Genomic DNA, 24,731 nt, shown 5'->3' with positions numbered 1-24,731 from the left:
ATTATTAGTTAAGTGAACAGAAGATGCATTGATTATCAAAAGGCAAAAAATGAAAGATGACTCATATCTTTAATATTTTAAGGAAGGTTACTTTTTCTTATTTATCATTCACCCTAAGCTTAACCCTAACTCTTTGGCACGTATCGCAGCTTGTAAATGCTTTTTGTAGCCAACGAAGTCTTTCAGTTCTTATTTGGGGTATTGTCGCCCATTCATCCTGGAAGAAGGCTTCTAATTCAGCAAGATTCTTAGGCCATCTTGCATGCAGTCCTCTTTTGAGATCTCCCCACAGATATTCAATGATGTTAAGGTTGGGGGAATACAAGGGCCATGGCATAACAGTCAGCTTGCTGTTTTTAAGGTTTTCCATTGTTGATTTTGAGGTGTGTTTCGGATCATTGTCTTGTTGGAGGACCCGTCCCCCCCCCCCCTTTTTTTTTTTTTTTTTTAAACACATAGTCTGATATTTCCTTCCAAAATTTGTTGGTATTTATTTGACTCTATTCTTCCCTCTACAAATGACATGATCCCTTGCCAGTGGCTCCAATGCAGGCCCAAAGCATGATCGATCCACTGCCATGTTTAATGGTTAGAGACTTGTTCTTTTCCTGGAATTCGGCCCCTTTTTGATCTCCAAGCACACTTTTGCACATTGTGGCAAAACACTTCTATTTAGACTTCCATCAGTCCACAGCACTTATTTTGAAAATGCATCAGGCTTGTTTAGATGTTCATTTGTAAGCTTGAGGCATTGCATTTTGTGGCTAGGATGCAGGAAAGGTTTTCTTCTGGTGACTCTACCATGAAGGTCGTATTTGTTCAGGTGTCGCCGCACAGTAGATCAGAGCACCATCACTCCAGAGTGTACTAAATCTTCATGCAGGTCTTTTGCAGTAAAGAGGATTTTTTATTTGCCTTTCTAGCAATCCAACATGCAGTTCTTTCAGAAAGTTTTCTTGGTCTTCCAGACCTCAACTTTCCTTCCACCATTCCTGTTTACTGACATTTCTTAATGACATTACAAACTGAGGAAACGGCTACCTGAAAATACTTTGCTATCTTCTTGTAGCCGCCTTCTGCTTTGTGAGCATCAATTCTTTTATTTTTCAGAGTGCCAGGCAGCTGATTGTTGGGACAAAGTTTGACGAGTCAGAGAATTTATGCAGCTTTGCAGTTTGCATCACCTGGGGTTTCCTAACGATGACTGTGAACAAGCTAATTAAGTTCTGAGACCTCCTATATCTTGGGGTCCACACGTGTCTGCATGGTGCTTCTTTCCTTTTTTCACCGTAAAATTGTACAAAACAAAAAATAATACAGTAATCTTGCATAAAATGCTGAAATTGTCATCTTTAACTTTGTCTTTCGGTGATCAGTTCATCTTCTCTTCTGCTCACTTAACTATTCACAGTAAATGACATTTTAAGCAAAGGTGCCTAAAGGTTTGCATGCCACAGTACTATATAATGCGAGGTGCTGTGACATTTCCGTCCTGAATTGTATAAACGGTGGTGCTACACCTCTGTGTGCTCACAGGCTTGGTGTAGTATAGTAGAAACTGAATTGTGGGATGGTGACTAACATGAAACTTGATTGAATTTGGCTGCTTCACGGATGGGGTCTGCATGAATGCAGCAGTGTGGTGCATTTTCCTTTGAGCTGTATCATTAAAAGCACTGCTCGGCACAGTAGTGATTATTAATTGATTATTTGCTTGTCTTGATGACGACCCTGTTTGCTTGCAGTCTCCCCACATCTGCTGATTATGACTGGGGGTAGATGGGAAATGTAGTTTTTAGAATGGGCCGTAATGTGAACACCACCCAGGCTATTGACTACTACTGTTGTTAGTTAATTAGTACTTTGCTGTAATAACTAAACATTTCTCTATTTTTCATTAATATAAAGATTTTAATGCACATAGAGATTTTCAGGCGTCTGCCAGTGGAGCTCTTATGCTCAATGGCAGTTCACCTTGAGTTGCGAAATAAACCTTATGATTAAAGAAACGGCCAGTTTCTGAACTGATTTGTCTGGTAGGCTGTTAAGATTCAGCGACTGAGGTCAGGTAGCCTGGTGTGTTGCAATAAATTACTTTGTTTTGAACATAATGTAATAATGGTTGTAAATGAGCTAGCTATATGTCATTTGAGGACATGTTTTCTTTTGATTTGGTCCGTTACATTTCTCTGACGTCAATGTTTTGAATGGTGCAGTTGATTAATGCTTTGAGGGTGTCCTTACAAAGAGAAACGCAGTAATCTGGTCATGAGTTAATGAAGACACGAGAACATTGCTACTTTGGTGGAGGGGAGAAGGACTCTGACCCTAGCAATACTACAGTCGCAGTATAAAGATGTCTGTGTGATTGTGGAGTGTCGGGATCATGTTGAGTTGTTTTCATCACGTTGTCATGCCATGCACAGTTTCATTATAGAAGATGGATGCACTCAGTAAGGTGCATTTGAATTTTGGAAAATTAAAGAAACAACTTAGTGGGAGGATCTCACTGGAGCAAACACATTTCTTAGGAAGATATCCTGGTTAGGATTTTTTCACATTTTGATTTCAGCTCGTTGAAGTGTATAAAAACGTGACTACCTGTGTGTCTAGAAGAGTGTTTTTTAAACAGTGGGTTTTTGGGACCCATTTTGGGTCGCTTGATGTCTGAAATTGATCTGTGAATGACATTAGTACCAAATGGGACATAGTCAGTTTGCATAATGCCTTGCGATGGGTCGTTGTGGGCAAGCTGAATCTTTTAATGCTCACTTGCCCGCTAGTTGAGACCTTTGCTGATGCCCCTGTTCTTTTTTTTTAAAAAAACAAACAAACCCTCACATGAAGTTTACTTTACTTCAGTTGACTGTCCTTCACGTACAACGCAGTTAATCATGATTGGTCATTTCCAGGTGTCATCCATCATGTATGCACATATCCTTGGTGTTATCTTTGACATTCAGATGACATTTGAGGCACAGATGAAAAAGTTTCCTAAAATATCCTTCTATTGCTTTTGCAGTACTACCATTGTCCAGCCGTTTATTTCATAGCCAATTTCTGAAAGGCTTCTGGATTAGATTATTGTAATATGCTACGTTTCGGACATTTTTCATTATTGAAGTCCATGCTCAGGCCATCATAAAAGCCAGAGGAGGTGCAACAAAGTACTAATTGTAAGTTTTTAGATTAATGATTTCACTATTTTTTCCTCTACTTGGTCTGAACAAAAGAGGTGTCATAAATTACACCAGTTTCATTTATTTGTATTTTTTTTGAGGTATGGTTTACAATAGCAGAATGTTCAGCTGTTAAATAAAATAGTTTTGTGTCATTTCTGTGATTTCTTCTTTTTTTTTTTTTTTTGCAACAAAGTAAGCCAGCTGAACAAACATCCACTAAATGTAGTGATTCCATAATTTTTGCTAGGAGTTGCACATGATTAGAAGTCTGTTTCTACCCTCAGTACAAGTAAAAACCAGTCATGTCTGGTAAACAAGTACACACTGACTTTGCAGATGGACAAAAGCAGAAAGTCATAAGAACTCCAAAAATTAGAAGTAAACCATAGCACAACTATTTCTTGACTTAACTATTAGGTCTTTGTATTTCCTGTTTCATGCAGTTTCTAAAGAAAAGAACATTGCGCTACACTACATAATGAATTTGATTAGCTGTAAATGTCAGATTTGAAGTTACTTGTAAACTAAACTTCTACTATATAATAGATTGGTGCACAGTTTCTTCAAAATAGGAACTGCTTTTACCAGGTTCAGGAACAGAAGAAAAATGAACTGTCTGGTTTTGAAGGAAAACAACATCATCGGGACACTTGAGAAGAAGGCTTAGCAAAGGACGACGTAGCCAGATGATTGGCCTGAAATGATAAAGAAGGTCAGAAACATCAGATAGGGAAACAACCATGAAGGTAGAAAAAGGATGGAGAGAAGTAGGTACAGCAATAAAATGGGTGTGACTCGCAGGAGAGAAAGAGGTGAGCATTGATCCTACACCATGAAAGCTAGAGGCGCAGCTAGAACTGATAAAAGATCTCCCTTTGTTTCAGGCTGCAGGTTCTGGCCAGTTGTGTTCAGTAAAACACTATGGTTGCATTGTCCATGTGAGGAACAGGTTTGTTTATAGAGGGGACTGGGCGGTCTCTTGGTCTGGAATCCCTACAGATTTTATTTTTTTTCTCCAGCCTTTGGAGTTTTTTTTTGTTTTTTCTGTCCACCCTGGCCATCGGACCTTACTTATTCCATGTTAATTAATGTTAACTTAGGTTTATTTTTTATTGTGTCTTCTATTTTTCTATTCTTCATTTTGTAAAGCACTTTGAGCTACATTTTTTTTTTGTATGAAAATGTGCTATATAAATAAATGTTAATTGATTGATTTATAGTAAGAAAAACCAGATATTCACGATTTATGTGCCATTCTTCAACCTAAGGGTCTTCACATTTTCTAGTTCCTCTGTGAACAATGGATATGATTATTCCATCAACTGTTGCAAAGATCTTACCAACGTACAAAATACTTCATAATGGGCTATGTATTTTGTCTTGGCTATTTGATTACCTGCACTTGTATAGTGTCTTCAGGTAGTTTTAGAAGGAAAACCTGACCCTGGAAGTTTGTCTGTTTGCAGCCTCTATAATTTAACTAGAAGTAATAAGGGTTCAAACATGGCATTGGCTTAAGAACAGAGGAAAAAGTGATCAGAAGGAGAGTAACAGCAAGTTTTAGGGCAGGTAAGGCAAGCATTTCATGGACACCCAGGAAGAAGGATTGTTTTAGATCATGATAAAAAGTGATGTTGGTCAAGTTTGTATTATTTGCTTATGTGGAAGAACATCTGGAGACATTGGATTTGTTCTTACAAGGGTGTTTTTTTTCTTTTACTGGAGAATCCTGTTGGCTGTTTGTTCAGTTATCACTCTAGGCCAGCATAGATTATTTCTGCAAAAGACACTGTTTAGAAATGATTGAGACATGTTTTGTTTATCTCTGATGTAGCATGATTGCTTTGTAATTATTGTTATTCTTTCTGTTATGTGTAATGTGGCAAGTTTATTATCTGTCAAGTTTGACTTAATTCATTTGTGAGTGAGCTTGCTTACAGAAGGGAGTGGTTTAGCTTTAATATCTATATATATATATATATATATATATATATATATATATATATATATATATATATATATATATATATATATATATATATATATATATAATTCACTAGAGGGCAGACAGTGAGTGCAAACAGGACAGAGAGCCACGCCCACCAACTCTAAGACCATGGGATACGCTCGATAGAGCCCTGCCTGCCAACTCTAACCCTCCTACGCGTTTTTCCTTCGGAGTCCGCTAAAGGAACCTGCCAGTACCCTTTCGTCATGTCAAGTGTGGTCAGGTATTGAGCCTGTCCAAGCCTCTCGCCAGCTCCAGCATGCGCCATGGGATACACCAACTGTAACCATCCTCCCGCCCAGCGTCACTCTCGAGGTTCTTAAACCGCCGCCCCAAACCGGCTGGGTGAAGCCACGGGAAGCGCTTCCAGGAGCAGATAGCAAGCTACCTGCTCTATTATTTGGTAGGGCGTGTTTTCAAATGGCCGTAGCCAATGCCCTACCATTGCCCATAAGGACCAGGCTTGTTTGTTGGTTGGCCGCTCAGGGTCCAACCTCCATTTTTTATTTTATTCACCTGCCAGTCTGGGGCACCCCTAGGTGGTAAATGGGGCTTTGGTTTCGCAGGGAGGCAGGCACTCTCCCCAAGAGAGCATACTGAGTCCCTTTGCCTCCCCCTCCAGGGCAGCCCAATTCTGTGAGCCCCACCCGCACACTCCCTGGCCCTCCAGATGGGCTAGTTATGAGTGCCGGGAGCGGAGCCCGCACCGGTCACGCCGAACCACGGGCACCCTCCCGCCTGAATACTCGGCCCCGCACGCCCCACCTGGGTATATTGCAGGTCCTGTCCCCTTCTCCTCCGGGACTTCTCCATCGCACGCCACTGTCACAAGAACGAGACATTGACAGATAAAGAGTTGGGGCAGCCATGTCCAAAACAAGACTAAAGAAACAAAGGAAAAGGGGCAGGTTTTAAAGGGGAGACAGGAAGTGAGGTCGATGGATCGCACGTGGTCTTCCACCATTGGCTCAGAGCGGAGGTGACATCAGAGGGACTGGAGCTGGTGTGGCCGACTTCCATTGGCTCAGTCCCGAAGTGATGTCAGGTGATCCAGGTGAAATCCCCGGGATGGTCTACAGGCAAGGGAGAAAAGAGTCAGTGCACTCTGCCACACCCCGCATGCATTAGAGCCCTGCCTGCCAACTCTAACCCTCCTACCGCGCCATGGGATACACCAACTGTAACCATCCTCCCGCGTCCAGCCTGCTTATCTGCTTATGTGCCCGCACACAACAACTCGCCAAACACAGCCTCAGACACTTTCGTCTGTGCAAAAGTCTACATGCACCTCTGAGCCACGTTGAGCTACGACCGCCGACTCACATAGCCCCGCCCATGGGTTACGCATGAAAAAGCCACAAATGCCCACTGTAACCCTCCTCCCACATCATGGGGAACGCACGACAAGGCCCCGCCCGCCAACACTCACCCTCCACAGGCTTCTAACATCTCTCTCAAAGCATGCGCACTGCTTGCTCATGTGCCCGCCCCCAAAAAGTCAAAGTGTCCTCACTCACTTTGGTCTGTGCTACAGTCCACATACAGCTGTGAGCCACGTTGACTGTTCATTTGCCTACCATGGCCAACGCCAACGATAATTCTGGAAAAATGTCATCGACGAAAGTGTTGCTCTCGAACTTCGCAGCATGGCTGTAACCTTTGTTTGCCAACATTGGGATAACTTCGCGGACGTGCTGTCCGTTGTTCTTAATCACGAAAGCATAGTCATATAGTCTGCTCAACAATACGTTTAGTACATGAACATGTCCAGAGTTTATGGTGGCGAGGCAGAAATTGTGGCGATGTCCCAAATGCTTCCAGCTACTATCTCCATTCACTTCCGGGAAAGTCGTCATGCCTCTCCTCGAGTTTACAATCCTTTGGATCATGGGCATTACAAAGTTCTCTTGCCTCTCAAATACACATGTGATAACCTTCTGGTGCCATCTATTGAACAAACACATTCCACACAGGACTTTCAGTGCACCATTTGTTCCAAAACCTTCTGACTGCAGAGATATCTCACTGCACATTTAAAAACTCTCCACTGAACGAATGCTGCAATTTGAACATTGCCAGCAATGCTTCAAAACAACTCATGCTCTTAAGAAGCACTGTATGTTGCTCTCTCCAGAGTTCCATCTTTTCATTCACTGACAGTTGTATCCTCAAACCCTCCCCATTTGGACAACTGTGTCTTTCAGGAAGTGTTCACTCATCAATAAATAATTATATATGGCGTATACTACGCCTTGTTGGCTAGTGGTTTATAATTTCAAAGTAATCTGTTACAAACTCACAGTGGGGTTCTAAAATTTTATGGCCTCAGCAGCAGTGGATGAAAAGCAGGAGGAGTTTGAAGAAAAGGTTATGAGGCTGGAGATATTTGGAGTGGAATGGAGTCTCTACAGGTAGTAGATGATATTAGTGCAAGCGAGAGATGGCAAAGATGGTTAGGTAATCTTAGAAGAGATGGCAGACAGTTCAGATAAATGGTAATGTATTTATATAGAAATGGCCTTCTGAATTGAGGATGTCTAGGGGGTAATCGGGGGATTTATAAGCATGTAAGTCCCAAGAAGTCACGGAGAGGAAAAAAATCAAACTATAGAACAGCTGAAGGGCCTTCCATATGTATGCTAAAGTCACAAAAAATGTTTTCTGTGCGGGTGCACAGTTCAGACAGAAGAACAGAAATTTGTCAGAAGCAAGTAAAATCAGAGTGAGGTGATTGGTAGATAACAGCAAGAGGGACAGAAATGAGTAGCAGCATGATTTGAAGGACCTGTAAGATGGAAAAAAGAGGAACTGAATCAGTTGAAGAAGAAGAAGATGTGAAGCATCACCACTGCAGCCATTCGAACTGAAATATCAGACTTCCTGGGTGGCAAGATTAAGAGAATGGTGCCAGGGTTCTGTTACGTCAAAGCAAGCCAATTTTAGTAAAAGTGATAAAGTCATAAATGAGGAGTAGTTTAGACATGATGGACTGTCAGTTTAGAAGTGAGACATTTCAAGGCAAGGAAAGATAAACTGAGATACTGGTAGCAGGAAAACAAGGCTGCTCAGTTCAAGGGAAGTAGACACCAGTCATTTATCTGGGGAAACAATGACACCTGCTGATACAAGAAGAGCAGAGATTGAGCTTTTCTACACTTAAACTACTTTAGAACAGACACCTTGCTGCACTTAACAAGATGTCTGTTCCTGCCTGGGCGTTTTCATCTAATAATAGCAAAATACAGCAGCCGCAAGTTGCTAAAAAATATTGTCAACCATGAATGGCGTTGATTATGCAATAAATATAAGGTGTTATCAAGTAATTGGCAATAGAAATGATAGTAATGGGGTCTTTGTCGCAAACAAGGAGCTGTAGGCAAGTAGCATTATTTGAAAAAGTGACTGGAAGAGGGTCACAGTGTAATGTAATTATTTATGACATTGGCCCCCTGGTTTAAGGCAATTGCTGAAAACCTTTGGTGTAAACTATGTTCATTGGTAAAGTGAACTCTTCTATCATAGCAAACCCCCTTTTTGGGATTTTATTTCACCACCAGTCCTCAACGTTTTTCCCTCTCTGGTAGCTTTTCCCATTATGGTAGGTTTCTGAAGTCAGACCTGGCAAGTGGCATGTTTGTTTTGTATGTGGTACTCCGTACATTTCAGTGCACTATTACACCATGCTATGTTTACTGCACTTTGTTTTCACTGAAGGGTTCTGTTCTGTACTTGGATGTAAAATTCTACACCAGTGTGTCTGTTTGATTAAACAACATGTCTCATGGTAAGTCTGTATCAGGCAATCATGCAAAGTTAATTGAACTTCCCAAATCAAATTACATTTAGCTATAAAAATAATAAGATTATTTAGTTCAAGCTGTTAATGTAAGCAATATTTAATCCTTAATAACTCTAATTAGGACACCAATGTTAAAACTACCATGTTCAGAAGATCTAACTGTTAAAGGTTATGGGAGGTACAAGGGGGACTGAGAGAACGTATTCTTTTAATTTTGCCTGATTACTGTAAATTTCTTAAGTTCACAGACCAGAGGCCTCATGTGTAAACGGTGCATACACACAGAAATGTTACGTATGCTCATTTCCACGCTCGCATCACAATGTATAAACACTAAACTTGGTGTGAAGCCACACACATTTTTGCGCCAGCTCAATCCCTTGCATACGCAAGTTCTCGGCTTGGTTTTGCAAACTGGTGGCACCCAGCGTCAGAGCAGTGGCACTGTTCCTGTGTGGTTTCCCTTTATTTTTTAGATTCACATCCCTGGCGCGGCTGTCAAATACACTGAAATTTGCCACATATCGTTTATTAGTTTAAGGCACATGATTGTAATCAACCTGTAACCATATAATGGTGCATGTAATGGCTAAACTATTTAAAATACCATAGCCACTTTAGTGTTGTTACTCTCAGTGTATCACTATGAGTATTTTAACCCATTGGATCTGAGCGTGGAATCACAGCCATACAGCAGCTGATCGGAAAGCTCTACAGCGGGTTGTGTCAAGAGCAGGGAGAAATATCGAGGTTTGGCTTCTGGCACACGCTGCCTAAGCCATGCACACAGTCTGTTTGAACTTCTCCCATTTGGCAAATGCTTCACAGCGTTTCCTGCACAGATCTCACGGTTCAGAAACAGTTTTAAACCCATGAGCGCTAAACACACTCAATCAGTCTATCAAATTCTTCCTGTAGAACTGCTTGTACTTATAAGTACAATTACCTCACTGGAAACTTGCATTACAGTTGTAATATTGCACATCCTGAGCCACTTATGCTTTCATATTGTATATTTTTCGCTATTTTAATCCTAATGTTATTATTCTTGTTGTTGTTTTACTAATTTATAGGAAAATAAGTTTATGGAGGATTTGCATATTGAAATTTCATTGTACCATACAATAACATTAAATGAATTCAATTCAATAGAAGAGAGCCTGTATTTACAGATGATGACGACTGACTACTAAGTCAATTTAGATTTCCAGGCGCTATCTTCTTGGAGCTCTTAATATAATTTTTAAGATGAAATGCAGCAAAGTATATAAATTACACTATACAAATAAATGTTTAACAACAACAACATTTATTTATATAGCACATTTACATACAAAACAAATGTAGCTCAAAGTGCTTTACATATTAAAGAATAGAAGAATAAAAGACACAGTAAGGAAATAAAATAAGTCAACATTAATTAACATAGAATAAGAGTAGGGTCCGATGGCCAGGGTGGACAGAAAAAACAAAAAAAAAACTCCAGACTGCTGGAGAGAAAAAATAAAATCTGTAGGGATTCGGGACCATGAGACCGCCCAGGCCCCTCTGGGCATTCTACCTAACTTAAGTGAAATAGTCCTCTTTGTATTTAGGGTTCTCACGGAAGGACGATGATGGTCACGTAGACTTCTGGCTTTTGATCCATCCATCATTGTTTGAGCATCAGGATGCTTTGAGTAGGTGGTGTTGGCGCAGGCTGCCACCACAAAGACACCGGAAAAAGAAATAGAAGAGAGAGTAGGGGTCCGTACGGATTTTAGAGCCACCATGAATAGTTATTATGAAGAATTGAACATACAGAGTATCAGGATTAAGTTAAAGTGAAGTTATGAAAAGGCCATGGTAAATTAATGTGTTCTCAGCAGTGTTTTAAAGTGCTCTAACTGTATCAGCCTGGTGAATTCCTATTGGCAGGCAATTCCAGATTTTAGGTGCATAACAGAGGAAGGCCGCCTGCCCGCCTCACTTCTTCTTTTAAGTTTAGCTTTTGAAATTGTAAGGAGATACTTATTTGAGGATCTAAGGTGATGATTTGGAATATAATGTGTCAGGCATTCCGATATATAAGATGGAGCGAGGTTATTTAAGGCTTTGTAAACCATAAGCAGGATTTTAAAGTCAATTCTGAATGACACAGGTGACCAGTGTAGTAACATCAAAACTGGGGTGATGTGCTTGGATTTTCTTTTCCTAGTTAGGATTTTACCAGCTGCATTCTGCACTCGTAACTGATTTATGTCTTTTTTGGGTAGTCCTGAGAGGAGTGCGTTACAGTAATCTAAGTGACTGAAAACAAAAGCGTCAATTAATTTCTCAGCATCTTTCAATGATATAAGAGGTCTAACTGTTGCTGTGTTTCTTAAGTGAAAAAATGCTGTCCTAGTGATCTGATGAATATGCGATAGTTCTATAGTTACCCCTAAGTTTTTTACTTCCGTCTTAACTTTTAATCCTAATGCATCAAGTTTATTTCTAATAACCTCATTATATCAATTATTGCCAATCACTAAGATTTCAGTTTTCTCTTTATTTAGCTTGAGAAAATTACTACTCATCCAATTAGAAACACAAGTAAGACATATTGTTAGTGAATTGAGAGAGTCAGTGTCATCAGGTGCTATTGATAAGTACAGCTGTGTGTCATCAGCATAGCTGTGGTAGCTCACGTTGTGCCCTGAGATAATCTGACCTAACGGAAGCATGTAGATTGAGAAGAGCAGCGGACCCAGGATAGAGCCTTGTGGAACACCATATTGGATATCAGGGATCTTTGAGATGTGATTACCACAACTCACAAAGAATTTTCTCCCTGCCAGGTAGGATTCAAACCAATTTAAGACCCTGCCAGAGAGGCCCACCCATTGGCTAAGGCGATTTCTAAGAATATTGTGATCAATGGTGTCAAACGCAGCACTCAGATCGAGGAGGATGAGAACAGATAGGTGGCCTCTGTCTGCATTTACCCGCAAGTCATTGACTACTTTAACGAGTGCAGTTTCTGTGCTGTGATTTGTTCTAAAACCCGACTGAAATTTATCAAGAATAGCAGGTTTAGTGAGGTGGTCATTTAACTGCATAATGACTGCCTTCTCTAGAATTTTACTTAAGAAGGGCAGGTTAGAGATAGTTTAACTTCATTTAAATAATGTATGTTGTTAATGATTAAATATGCAAGGATTCGGTGGGCAGTGGTAGCGATGCACTGGCACCCATTCAGGGATTGTTCTTGGCTCACGCTGTATTCTTGCTGTGGCTGGTGCGACACTGAATGGATAGATGGATGGAATAATTAAACATGTATTACGAAGATATTTCAATGTTTTTTAAAAGTTTTGAAGAATTGGCGTTCTATGCTTGCATATGGCTTGACATTTATTAAACAATTGATTGCGTGGCGATTGGTTATCTGGAGAAAGAAAAGGAAGGACAGGAATCGGGGGTTAGTGCATTTAAAAGAGACAGTAATGCAGTAAATGCAGTAAATTATTTTAACGATCACGCATAGGGCAGCAAGCATCTTGCAGGAGGCAGGAACAATCTGTGGAAGGGGCGCCAGCTTGTCGCTACCACTGTGCCAACATGCCTCAATGTTTAATAAATGCTTTAATTACTATCATCATGAAAATGATATTTATACATCTTAGTATTTAAATTGCTCAGAGAGCTGTAATGTCATGATTGTAATGCATTCTGTGTCCTGTCAGTTTAAGTAGCACATAGTGATTCACACACATAAGAGTACATAGAAGAACACATGGAAAACTAAGCATTTAACATGCCACTTCAGTTATGACGGGATTTGAGAAACTATTAAACGATTTTAAGATGAAGTTTATGATGTTCCACTTTAAGGACAAAATAAACTACGTGATTAAAGTGGAAATTTCAACTTTTTTTTCCCACAGTGTCCTTTTTTTTATTTATTTTTTCTATGACTTGCCTTTTCACGCTGACTTTGATGTCTGACCACTTATTTATTTCGGGCACCATGCATGTTTCTGAACTTGAATTTTCGGGTTTCTCCGCCACTCTGTCGCTCATTCAACTTCCTTTTGTTGTTTATATCACTGCTTAAACTAACAAATAGTACGTTTTTCTTTGCCTTTACTTGGTATTCGCTGAAATTCTTCTTTTTCCCCGTGCTTTTGCCATTGTCTTTTCACAGAATGCAAAACTTAATAGGCTGTTTATATTAATTTGCATATTCAAAGAGTTGTAATTCTGGGAGGAGACGGCGTGGGGCGCAGGGATGTGCATGAGTGTTACTTTTCACGCTGACCAGGATTTATGGAGCGGAAGAATGTGGAAGTTGGTGTGTGCACAGATTTATACATCTGGATTTATTTTTTGCATACACAAATTTCTGCTTTTGTCCGTACGCCATGTTTTAGTGTGAATTCCACGCATGGCATTATGCATGAGGCACCTGTTTTTAGGGGTTGAAAAACTCAAGGAGGGGACAAATTAAATTTCACAAAAAAGAGTGTCCAGTAAACTCACTGGCATGTTGTAACAGAGCTAAACTAGTAATTCAACGCACATTCGTCCATTTTCTGAGTAGTTTATTGCAGTTCAAGGTTGCCGTTGGCCAGATACTGTGACAATAGCTTTGCAAGAAAGGTACAGTCAGCTAAACTCCCAAATCCATTCACATGGGAAGAATTTTGTGTGAGGTTAGTGTTCCAGCTATTTTTCCAGAGGGAGAGGGAGGAGAGCAGGATTACCCTCAGAAAAACAAACAAATGTGCAGAGAATATGCAGCCTTCTTGTAGACACGTGACTGGGATTTGAACTTTGTTTTCTGGATGCCTGTCGCAACATAGCTAACCCTGGCACCACTTCAGTGGCACATACACTGAAATTTGAAGGACAAAGTTGTGCACAAAATTTAAAAATCAACCTTTGACTGTAATGGAGTTAATAAACATAAAAGTGCCTATCAACACAGCAGTTGTAGCATCAAAAACAGTCAGCGTAAAGAAAGTGAGTTGTACCAGCAGCCTGTGAAAATAACGCTAGGACTACTAATACTGTATATTACATTTTAAAGTACTGCAAAGTTGTCTATCTTAAGACTTGAGATCTTGTAAGTGAGCAAGTTCTTTAATTTTTGAAATTGTATTTCACAGTCTATTAATAGTTGTGTTAACTTTGTTTTTCAGAGTAAAACTGCTGACATGGCAAATGACAGCATTCATATTTGTGAACTGGGAGAAACGTGAAGGTAATTCTTCAAGCATGTTTGAATTTTTTCTGTAGAGGCAGCATAGAAGCTAGCCAACATTTAATGCTAAGTTTAACAGATTTTTCTTTTTTTTTTGGTCAATTGCTTAAAAGCAAAATAACAGCAAAACGACCCCAAAATGTATTTGCAAAAGGTGACTGAAAATCATCCGGTAAAGCAGCTACATCCACTGTCTGAAATGAACATCTGCCTCGAAGCGCACCACACCAGTTTGTACCAGCATACAGCTGCATCATACACTGTGTTTACAGACTGTTCACCTACAGACTTTAAAACTGAAAAGGAGCAGCGGGACATTGAAAATATAAGCCACCGCAAATTGACTCATCAGTGTACTGTGTGTCAGAAGTCCTTCAAATTTGCATCAAAACTTGAACGCCATTATTTAATTCACACAGGACAAAAACCCTTTACCTGCTTGGTTTGTGGGCGAGCATTTAGGCAGTCCATTCATTTAAAAAAGCATCAGGAAACACACCTCCGATGGGATCCCTTTAAGGATAATCTTCAAGATTTCTTCAGTGGGAATGACCCAGCAGATGCCTTATATAGTGAAACGAGTAGTGTGGGCCCTCAGTATGGCTTCACGCATTCTGCTTCTTTGCAGCTGTATACTGCACTTCAGGACCAGAGACCATCCAAACCACTAGAACTTAATATCGGTGTGGTCCCAAGTGATGTAAATGGGATTAACTGGGTTGATTTTAGTTCTTATGAAGTATCTGATTGGCCAGGATCAGAAACTGATACCTCCATCAAGCAAATACTTCAGGAGCATCGGTTCAACTCTGCAAGAGAAGGGAAAGGAGGGAGAGAGAAGAGAAAAGCACACCAGTGCTCAGTGTGCTTGAAATGCTTCAACTCGCCATATAAGCTTCAGAGACACTTCCTCATTCATACTGGACAGAAGCCTTTTGAGTGTTCAACCTGCACAAAATCATTCAGACAGCTTGTGCATTTAAAGCTACACATGCGCACCCACACAAAGTCAGGTACTTCACAGTGGTTGCAAAGTGGAGAGTCTGAAAGTGTAAGAGTCAACAGCAGTTGTGAGATTCAAGGTAAGCTATCAAAGCTAGAAGGAAATTCTCTGCAGGACTCGATTTCAGAAAGCGGAAAGGATAATGTCTTGCCTTGTGATCACCATGATGAAATTGGTCTTGGCAGAAGTAAAGATGAAAGATATGAAACTCTTGAAAGAAACATTACAACTGTGCAGAATCCTTGTTGCAAATCCATAAAAGGAAATCGGAAAAAACACCAGTGCACTGTATGCTCAAAATGTTTTAATTCTCCTTCCAAACTAAGCAGACATTATCTTATTCATACGGGCCAGAGGCCTTTCCACTGTGTAAAATGTGGCAAAACATTCAGGCAGATGACACATTTAAAAGTTCATCAAGGAACTCATGAAAACTACAAGGAGCATGGCCGGATTTTTGACACAGGGAGAAACAAAGACTTGAATAATCCCCCGAGTCCTGTAGAAAATAAATTGGATTATCTTGCCACACCCAACGCTCAAATAAGTTCTGTAATCCGTTTTCATCAATTTGAGCAACAAGAGTATAAACAGGAGCCTGCTTACTCTGAGAATCAGCAGAATAAAGACAATAGTGTTGTCAATGACCTTGGGGATCTGAAAATGGTTAAGACAAGCTGTGAACTTAAAACCGAATGTGAGACATTAGACTGTGCTGCAGATGAGGCGGAGGCAACTGGAGAAAAAAGGCAGAAAGTAAATCAGTGTAATGTATGTTTGAAATCTTTTAAGTTTGCCTCAAAATTGGAACGCCACAAGCTCATCCATGCTGGTTTAAAACCATTTAAATGTCCAGAGTGTGGAATTGCTTTCAGGCAGGCAGCTCATTTGAAAAAGCATCAAGTAAAACATTCAAAAAGTAATGTAGATGTTAAATTTTCTTTCTACAAATGCAGCCTTGCTGGCCCCCAGGATGGCTGTACTGAAAGTCACGACTTGCTATGCAAGTTTCCTGCAGATGCCGATGCTTGTAAAAAGGAGCAAGACAGTACAGATGGTTCCTCCTTTACGCTATGTCCTTATGAGGATCACGTAAGCAATGAATTGTTGCAGGTGGAGCAGCTTGACCTCAACATTATTGTAAAACCCGAGGAGGTGACTGATCCTTGGACTGTTAATGATACGAATGCGACTACCCCAAGAACATCTGAGCATTGTGTTATCAATGAGTTATCCCAACAAAGGCAAGAAACTGACTGCTTTAATAAAAAGCCAATGGCTAAGACCAGCAAGAAACTTCATCAATGCATTGTGTGCTTCAAATTCTTCTCTTCCCCGTATAAACTTCAACGGCATTTCCTAATACATACTGGCCAGCGGCCCTTTGAATGTTCTGATTGCCAGAAGACTTTTAGACAGCTGGAACATTTAAAACTCCATAAACGTACTCATTCAACTTCCCATTTATCTCGGACATTGTTAAAAAAAGAAGCAAATATGAAAATCCTAGTGTCACAGGAGAAGACCTGTACTAAGGAGAATCCTATTCGGGTGATATCTGATGAATTCTTGCCAGAAAAAGACTCTGGAGAGTACGATGTAGAAACATCAAAGCAGCCTACTAATATGGATAATGTTCAAAACAAATCTTCCGAAAATGAGACAAGTTGTATGACTTCTGAGAATTTACCATCTGGAAAGTTGTTTTCCATTCATGGGTATGAGCAGCCTCGCAGGCACAGTAAAATGATGAAGAGGAGGACACATCAGTGCTCTTTCTGCTGCAAATGTTTTAACTGTCCATCTAAGCTGCAGAGACATTATCTAACCCATACAGGCCAAAAGCCATTCAAGTGCTTTTCTTGTGGTAAGCAGTTTAGACAGGCTGTTCACCTGAAAGTTCATCAGCGGACACATGACAAATGGCGGACCTTCAAAAGTTTATTACAACAACAAAAGTCTATAAATTGCAGAAGCCAAGAAATGGGCTCTGGCATCAGCAGCCTCTCTGATGCCTCTCCGCCTCATGATCCTCATGAGAATAACACTGAAAAAAGTAAGCCCGAGTTAGTAAGTTTAAATGAAAAGGGCCTCACATCAGCAATGGTTCAAGAGGAGCAGAACGTTGAAAGCCAAAATGCTGCCAGCAGCATTAAAAGAGTCTATCAGTGCTCAACATGTCAAAAGTGTTTCAGTGCTCCATCACAGTTGCAGAGACACTGCCTCATTCATACTGGCCAAAGGCCATTTGAGTGTAGTTTTTGTCATCGGGCATTTAGACAAGCATCACATTTAAAAGCTCATCATCACACTCATAGGGAGTTAAGGGCTTTAAGAAGTGGTAGTCTTCATACCAGGCTGACAGTGCTAAAGAAACGCATCGCTCCTCCTGCTAGCAAAGGTAGACTTTGTGATAATTTAGAGACTTGTAGTCCTCAAGATTTAAATGAACTTCATTTACCACCTTTAGTGGAAGACATCCTTTCATTGGATGTGGAAAAACTAAACACAGACCAGCAGAGCTTAATTGGAACTGCCAAGTTAGGTCTGAAATCAAATTTGATCAGGACTTGTGAGGAGGAGACCCCACAGCATCAAAGTGAGACCGAGAAAATGTCTTTAAGAATGCGACTGCATCAGTGCTGCTTTTGCTTCAAAATTTTTGACTGCCCTTCCAAACTTAACCGGCATTATCTTTCACATACTGGACAGAAGCCTTTCAAATGTTTTGTCTGTGGAAGAAAATTTCGCCAGTTAACACATTTAAAAAGGCATCAGCAAAGTCACAGCCGAAAGAGGATCCTAAGACATTGCAGTCTGCAGAAGAGGCTTTTGGTGGCCAGTACAGGTACAGGCAGTGAGCAACAGATTGAGAAGCCTGACTGCTGCTGGCCTGGTAATGAACTGAACATTCAAAATGAGAAGCACTTTCAGGTTGGTTATTTCTGTTCCAAAGAAAGTGCAGTTGATGGTCAGAGATTTGATGAAAGTGGGAGTATAATAGGAGAATTGATTTTAGCAAACCAGATGCTTGCTTCCGAAGACCTTGAAAATGTCCAAGGCAGCAAAAAACGTTATCAATGTCCAGAATGTCAGAAATGTTTTGATGCTCCATCTCGACTAGAACGGCATTACCTAATTCATACTGGTCAAAGACCCTTTGAGTGCAGTTTGTGTTCTAAAGCATTTCGTCAGTTGTCACATTTAAAAATGCATCAACGCACTCATGGGGAATGTATATCAGCAAGTGGATCTTCTAATTTTGGCCCTCTAAATGCGGAGTTATATAATTCTGGAGATCAATCGTTTATGTTGAATTCTAGAGAACACACACAAAGCCAAAAACAGGTAGAGATGGATGCCAGCTGTGGATCCTGTGTGACAAGTGAAGGGCCCCCTGCTGAAATGTCAAATTATAGCCAAGGCACGAGCCATAAATCCTTTGGAGGAAAGCCATACCAATGCTCTGTTTGTTCAAAAACATTCAACTCCCCTTCCAAACTCGAAAGACATTTTCTCATTCATACTGGTTTGAAACCTTTTAAATGTTACATATGCACCAAGTTGTTTCGACAACTCTGTCACCTACAGAACCATCTGAACACCCACACAGAATGGAAAGTCTGCTGCAATTCACAGACAGATTTTAATAATGCGCATTTTAGTCATCAAGAAGAAAGTCCATCAAATTCAAAGGATGCCAATTCCGATTTTAATGGATTATTAGAAACCTCCTTTCAGGAGCAAACGGGACAAGCTTCAGAAAACTCTAAAATTATTTCATCCAATGTAGCTCTTGAGACAGACAAGAAGGTAAATGATAAATGCCTTCCTCATTCTTTCCTAGAGAAGAAAACTTTAACTTCAGATTTAAATGTTGCAAAAACTTCAGTGAAGTGTAAAAATGATTTGCTTTACCAATGCTCAGAGTGTCAAAAATGCTTTTCTTCACAATCAAAACTTGGAAGACACCACCTAATTCATGCTAGGGAGAAGCCTTTTGAGTGCTCAGTCTGCAACAAGATGTTCACACAGGCTGCTCATTTGAAAGTGCATCAGCGCATCCATGCAAAATGGTTTGAGGCTGCACCTCCAACTGAGTTTAATGATGAAAGCAGTCACACGGCTGAAGATCACCTTCCAGGTGGACTACAGACCCCTGTGTGTGTGATGGAGTTTGAAGGTGTTTCATCTCCTTTAACGGAGAATGCAGATGAAGCAATGTTATTGGAGCAGCAAGAAGACATTGGATTCAGTTCACAATCCAAATACACACAAGACTACTTGTGTTCAACCAGTCTTAATCGGAGGATGCACTGTATTCAATGTGCCAAGCTTTTCGGCACAGAAAGGGAACTTCTGCTACATAAGTGCCAGGCTTGTGATGCAAAGGTGACAGAAAAGAATTCAAACAGGAGCCCTTATCAGTGTGCTGTTTGCCATAAGAGTTTCAATTCCCCATCAAAGTTTAAAAGACATTATCTTATTCATACTGGACAAAGACCCTTTGAGTGCACAGTTTGCAAAAAGACATTTACACAGTCCTGTCATTTAAAAACACACCAGCTGACACATTTTAAATAACTTCAGTATTATTTGTTACTAATAAAGGTACAGAACCGTTCTGCTCCTCATTTCAAAATACTTGATGGCAGGACCTCTTTTGGCAATATTGTCTTTGTATTCAAGTAAGTGTGATGCAATTTGTTCATTTTACAGATCTTTTGAGTGTGGCACGTGTTCTTGTGCTTTATAGCAGATGCAGTAGAACCTCTTGTCACACAAGGGATAAGTTCCACAGTACCAAATATACAGGAAATTCTCATGTAGACCACGTGTTACACTGCCTGTAGCAATCATGGTTACACCTGTGCCCTCTAATATGTGCAGAATGCATTTACATCAGTAGCTTTAAATGCAACATACTATGTTCAGCTACAATGCTCTTTAGGTGACTTGGGCTTGACATGCAAGGCTACAGCAGAAGATCAGAAAAAGCAAAGCTGCAGTTGACAGAAATCACGAGAAAGCACAAGTGGTGCACTTCTCACTTCTAGAGGTGATGAGTGTGTGGAAATACGAGTTCAAGAAGTGCACATCTTGCTGTTTCTCACAGCACTGCACACCAGGATGAGAGAGTGACACAAAGCAAGAGTATCCCTAGGAGCATATGCTGTTGTTTATGGGGTGCTCTGGATGAGACAGAGTGAAACATGAGTAGAATGTCCCTCTCTCTTTCTTCTTCCAGTGGGAGCAATCGTGATTGTGAGAGTACCAGAGGTGCAGCCCCATCTTTTTCACACTACCACATGAAGCTGTAAGACACAGTAGGTGTGGGAGAGGCCCTTCTTGTACCATCTTAAAAAAAATGCACTTATACTGATTTTAATCTTGGTATATGGATGGGTCTTGGATTACTACCGTTTTAAATCATCATAATGGTATAAAAGTCCCTTATTTTCCCTTTTAAGTGGATTTCTATGATTGATTTTAGTTGCTTAATTTTTTTTCACCTTATTAGAAATGGAACTTGTTTTGACCTACAGTATATGAATATGTAGCAGCCATCACTAATGGTAAAACATAATGCAGTAGAATATTACACATACTTTGTGACTTTGTGCATTTGTGCAAGAGACATCTTCTAAAGTAAATGGCAGCCACTCAGCATGCTTTAACACAGGTAAGCCGCTCAATCAACAACTTATTGGTAGAAGATACTTCTTGTCATTCCCAGTATCCCAAATACACATCATAGCCATGTCGTCTCAGGGAGTGCATTTGCTGGCAGGCAAGGTGACACTTGCAATGACCACATGCATCTCACAACCTTATAAAAAATAAATATGGCATGAGAACCCACTAACTTTTTATGGTCACGTGTCATTATTAAAAACTGGGATATTTAAACATAAAGTTGACATAATGGACATAACTGTTTCTTGACTTTAGATTAAATTAGAACATTAAAAAAAGTAGACAAGAGCAGGCCATTCACCCCAGCATAATTTGCCAATCCTATCCACTCAATTCTTCAAAAATAAGATCTTGTTTTAAAAGTCTCGACAGTCCTACTGTTCACTACACTATGCTGCCACTTACAGCTTGTGTCTGTGGTTCTGGGAATGTAGAAATCCTCATAACATTTCCAACAGTGTTCATGTGTTTTGAATTAACTTGTCTTAATCCACTGGACTAATTCCCTTCATAATTTTTAAACATTTCAATCATGTCTCCTCTTAATCTCCATTTGCTTAAAATGAAAAACCTTAGCGCTTCTAATATTTCCTCATAATTCATCCCCCACAGTGCTACATCATTTGATTCTTTCTTCTTTAGACTTTTTTTAACAGTCTGTCTTTTTTGTAGTCTGTAGACCAAAACTGAACATAATACTCCAAATGAGGCCTTAGCAGTCCATTACACATCAGGGCACTATATAACATAACATACTGTTAGCTTTGTTAATGGCTTCTGAAAAATGTCTAGCAGTTGATACTGTCAAGTCCACTATGACTCCGAAATCCTCATAAGGTGTACTTTAAATTTTCATCTTATTATGTATTCAAAAGTAACATTTTATTTCCTACATGTAATACTTTAAATTTACTGATATCAAATTTTATCTGCCACAGATTTGCCTAAGCCGGTCAGCTGTCCAAGTCTGTCTGTGATGATTCTATGAATTCTTGAGTATCTGCCAATACACCAAGGTTGTTATCATCTGCTAACCTAAATAACTTGTTATTTACTAATATTCCTATCCATTTTATTTTTACATATTAAAAACAATGGTAGCCCTAGCACTGCACCCTGCTGAACGCCACTCTTGACAACAGCCAATTGTGATAAGGTTCCTTGCACCATCACCCTCAGCTTCTTGTATTTTAGTCTATTCAGCATCCATTCTACACACCACTTCCTGAATTCATACTTGTTTGGGTTTAATTCTCAACCTCTTATGTGGCACTTTAGCAAATTCTTTATGAAAGACAAGGTAAACAATCCATCCATCCATTTTCTAACCCGCTGAATCCGAATACAGGGTCACGGGGGTCTGCTGGAGCCAATCCCAGCCAACACAGGGCACAAGGCAGGAACCAATCCTGGGCAGGGTGCCAACCCACCGCGGTAAACCATCTGGTATGCAAAACTCTGGTCGTAGCCTTTTGTTGCTTCCTCATGGAAATCCAACATGACAGTAAAATATGACCTAGTTCTGAAACCAGTGAGCAAGGAATTCCTAAAAATATGCATCAAGGATTCATATCTGTACTAATTCACCGCTTTAACATTCTGTCATAAACATGATCTGGTCCATGTGATATTCATTTCAGTCTTTAATCTGAGAAACCCTTAACCCTCTACAATTTCCATATTCTTCAGTAACTCCTTAGTAGTTCCTTTTTCCAATAGGAGGTTATCCACTTCCTCTCATGGGAAAACCTCCAAAAATGCAAGTTTAGAGCATCTACTATTTCCTTATCTGTATTCTTTAATTTTCCTTGAATATTCTCGATGTACTTCATCTCTTCCTTGACTGTCCTTTTATGCTAAAGAACTGAAAGAATCTCTTTGGTCATCTTTCGCCTTATCTGCTCTATTCCTCTCCAACTGGTTTTTAGCCTTCCTAATATTTTTCTTAATGGTTGCACTCATGTTCTCATACACCATATGATTTGCACTGGAGTCATTAGTCATCTGGTTTTTTTTTTTTCTTTGCAGCCACATCTGTTCAAAATTTGCTCTGTCAAAGTTAAATCTTTTGCAAGTTCTTTGCATTTGCATTCTTTCAAAACACTAAAAATTGTATTATTTTATGGTCACTTGACCCTAGTGTTTCAAACACCTCTATGCCCTCAATTCTACCCTGATGATTACAAACTATTAAACATTTTGAAAGACCTCCTCACCCTGTGTTGGTACGTTGAACAGGCACTCATTACATGTATAAACAGCGGTCAGACTTTGTTGTTTGTAAGGCTAGCCCAGTGAATATTTGGGTAGTAAAAGTCCCCCATGATTATTTATGTTTTGTTATTTGCAGTACAGTATTTTTGCCTTATTTTTCTTTTTCTGGTAATTTTGAACTTTTTTTTTTAGATACATTATTTTTGATATTTTTCCCAAGGTTGAACATTTTTAGTGCATACCCCACTTACATACAGAAGCGGGTTAAAAATGTCCGTAGCTATTGAACTTCTTTTTAACCAAAGTCCCGCTTGTATATCCCAAATTTTTATTTTGTCACTGGTTTGGGTAAAATTGAATTAGTGTTAGTTTGTTTTGTGTAATTTGAGATTCCACTGTACATAGAAGTTATGGCACAAAATTCACTGCGTCAAGGCACAGCACTGTTAAAGAAACACCACACAAAACAACTGCTTGGATCATTCCAAGACTGAAGGCTCCAAGCTAGAAAAGCAGAGACAAACAAAAAATTACAGAAAGAATCAAACAGGGGGCTTGAAAATAAAGGAGCAACTGGAGTGTCTGGTGGGGACTTCGAGTTTGAATCACTATTTAAGGTCAAATAGATAAAGCAATGATTTTTGTTCAAATGTGTATTCAGATGTAAATTTAAATATTATTAAAAGGCTTATTGCTTCTTCTTTATAAAGAATCATTCTTTTACAGTGTAAGGCACCCACCTTTCCTATGTAAATGGATCCATGAATCATTAGTCTTTACAGCATATTAAAGTAATCCCAGTCACAAAAACAAGAATACAATCCAAAAACATTATAAAATAAAAATGAAACAAAATGGCAAAGTATACGTATTGTAGAAGAAGACAAGACAAAGAAAAAGGTTTAGGGTTACACAATGACAACCCGCATATTGTAAAGGGGAAGTGAATAATGCAGCCTTTCAGGAAAAGAATGTCCTTAAGGACGTGAGCCTCAAATTAAACTATCCAAGATGGTGACACTTCTGCTTAAGTGCCAGCAAGGCAGGAAGACGCAAATCCAGGTGGATGGATACCAGAAGTGACATCAGAGGTGGTGAGGTTGGGAGGGGGAGGAAGAGAGGAAACTGAGGATTTACCACCAACAGCAACAACTCCACTTAAGACTTGGTATTGTACAACTATTTACGTGTGCTAAGATAAATTAGAACTCTAAACAGCAGATACACAGTGGGCCTTTCTGTGTTATATGTTTGTCATGTCTGTGTGTGTCCTGTCTTATGTGTCAACATACAGTATATATGCAGTAATTATATTTCTATAAATCTTGTGTCTCTAAATTAATTGTATCTATTCTGTTTTTTAAAATGAGTGAGCTTCAGTTACCTTGACATAACTCTAAAGGTTGGAGACCTCCTTCTATAACAGACAAGGAAACAAAGATGGAGCCTCTCCAAATTATTTGATTAATTACTGGTATTGTATTGCTAATGGCAAGACTAATGTTGGAAATTCTACTGTAATTATGTTATTAGATTTAAACCAAGCATTTCACATCACTGACTCGCTTAAGATACAAATATTTTCTTCAAAGACCGAAAAA

The 24,731-nt window shown here is 39.7% G+C and overlaps 1 protein-coding gene across 1 annotated transcript in view; it reads left to right on the top strand.

Annotated features, from left to right (window-relative positions):
• Positions 1-24,324, top strand: part of LOC120518494 (zinc finger protein 729-like) — a 28,678-nt gene extending 4,354 nt beyond the window's left edge. The window contains exons 2-3 of the mRNA XM_039741311.1: positions 14,155-14,216; positions 14,330-24,324. Coding sequence (XP_039597245.1) covers positions 14,356-19,803 — 5,448 coding nt within the window. The 5' untranslated portion in view covers positions 14,155-14,216; positions 14,330-14,355 and the 3' untranslated portion in view covers positions 19,804-24,324. The remainder of the gene's footprint in view (positions 1-14,154; positions 14,217-14,329) is intronic.
• The last annotated feature ends 407 nt before the right edge of the window (positions 24,325-24,731 follow it).

Source organism: Polypterus senegalus, chromosome 18, assembly GCF_016835505.1.
Source record: "Polypterus senegalus isolate Bchr_013 chromosome 18, ASM1683550v1, whole genome shotgun sequence".
Taxonomy (NCBI): Eukaryota; Metazoa; Chordata; class Cladistia; order Polypteriformes; family Polypteridae; genus Polypterus; species Polypterus senegalus.
Note: the sequence above shows the minus strand (reverse complement) of the source record. Positions and strands in the feature narration are given on the sequence as shown.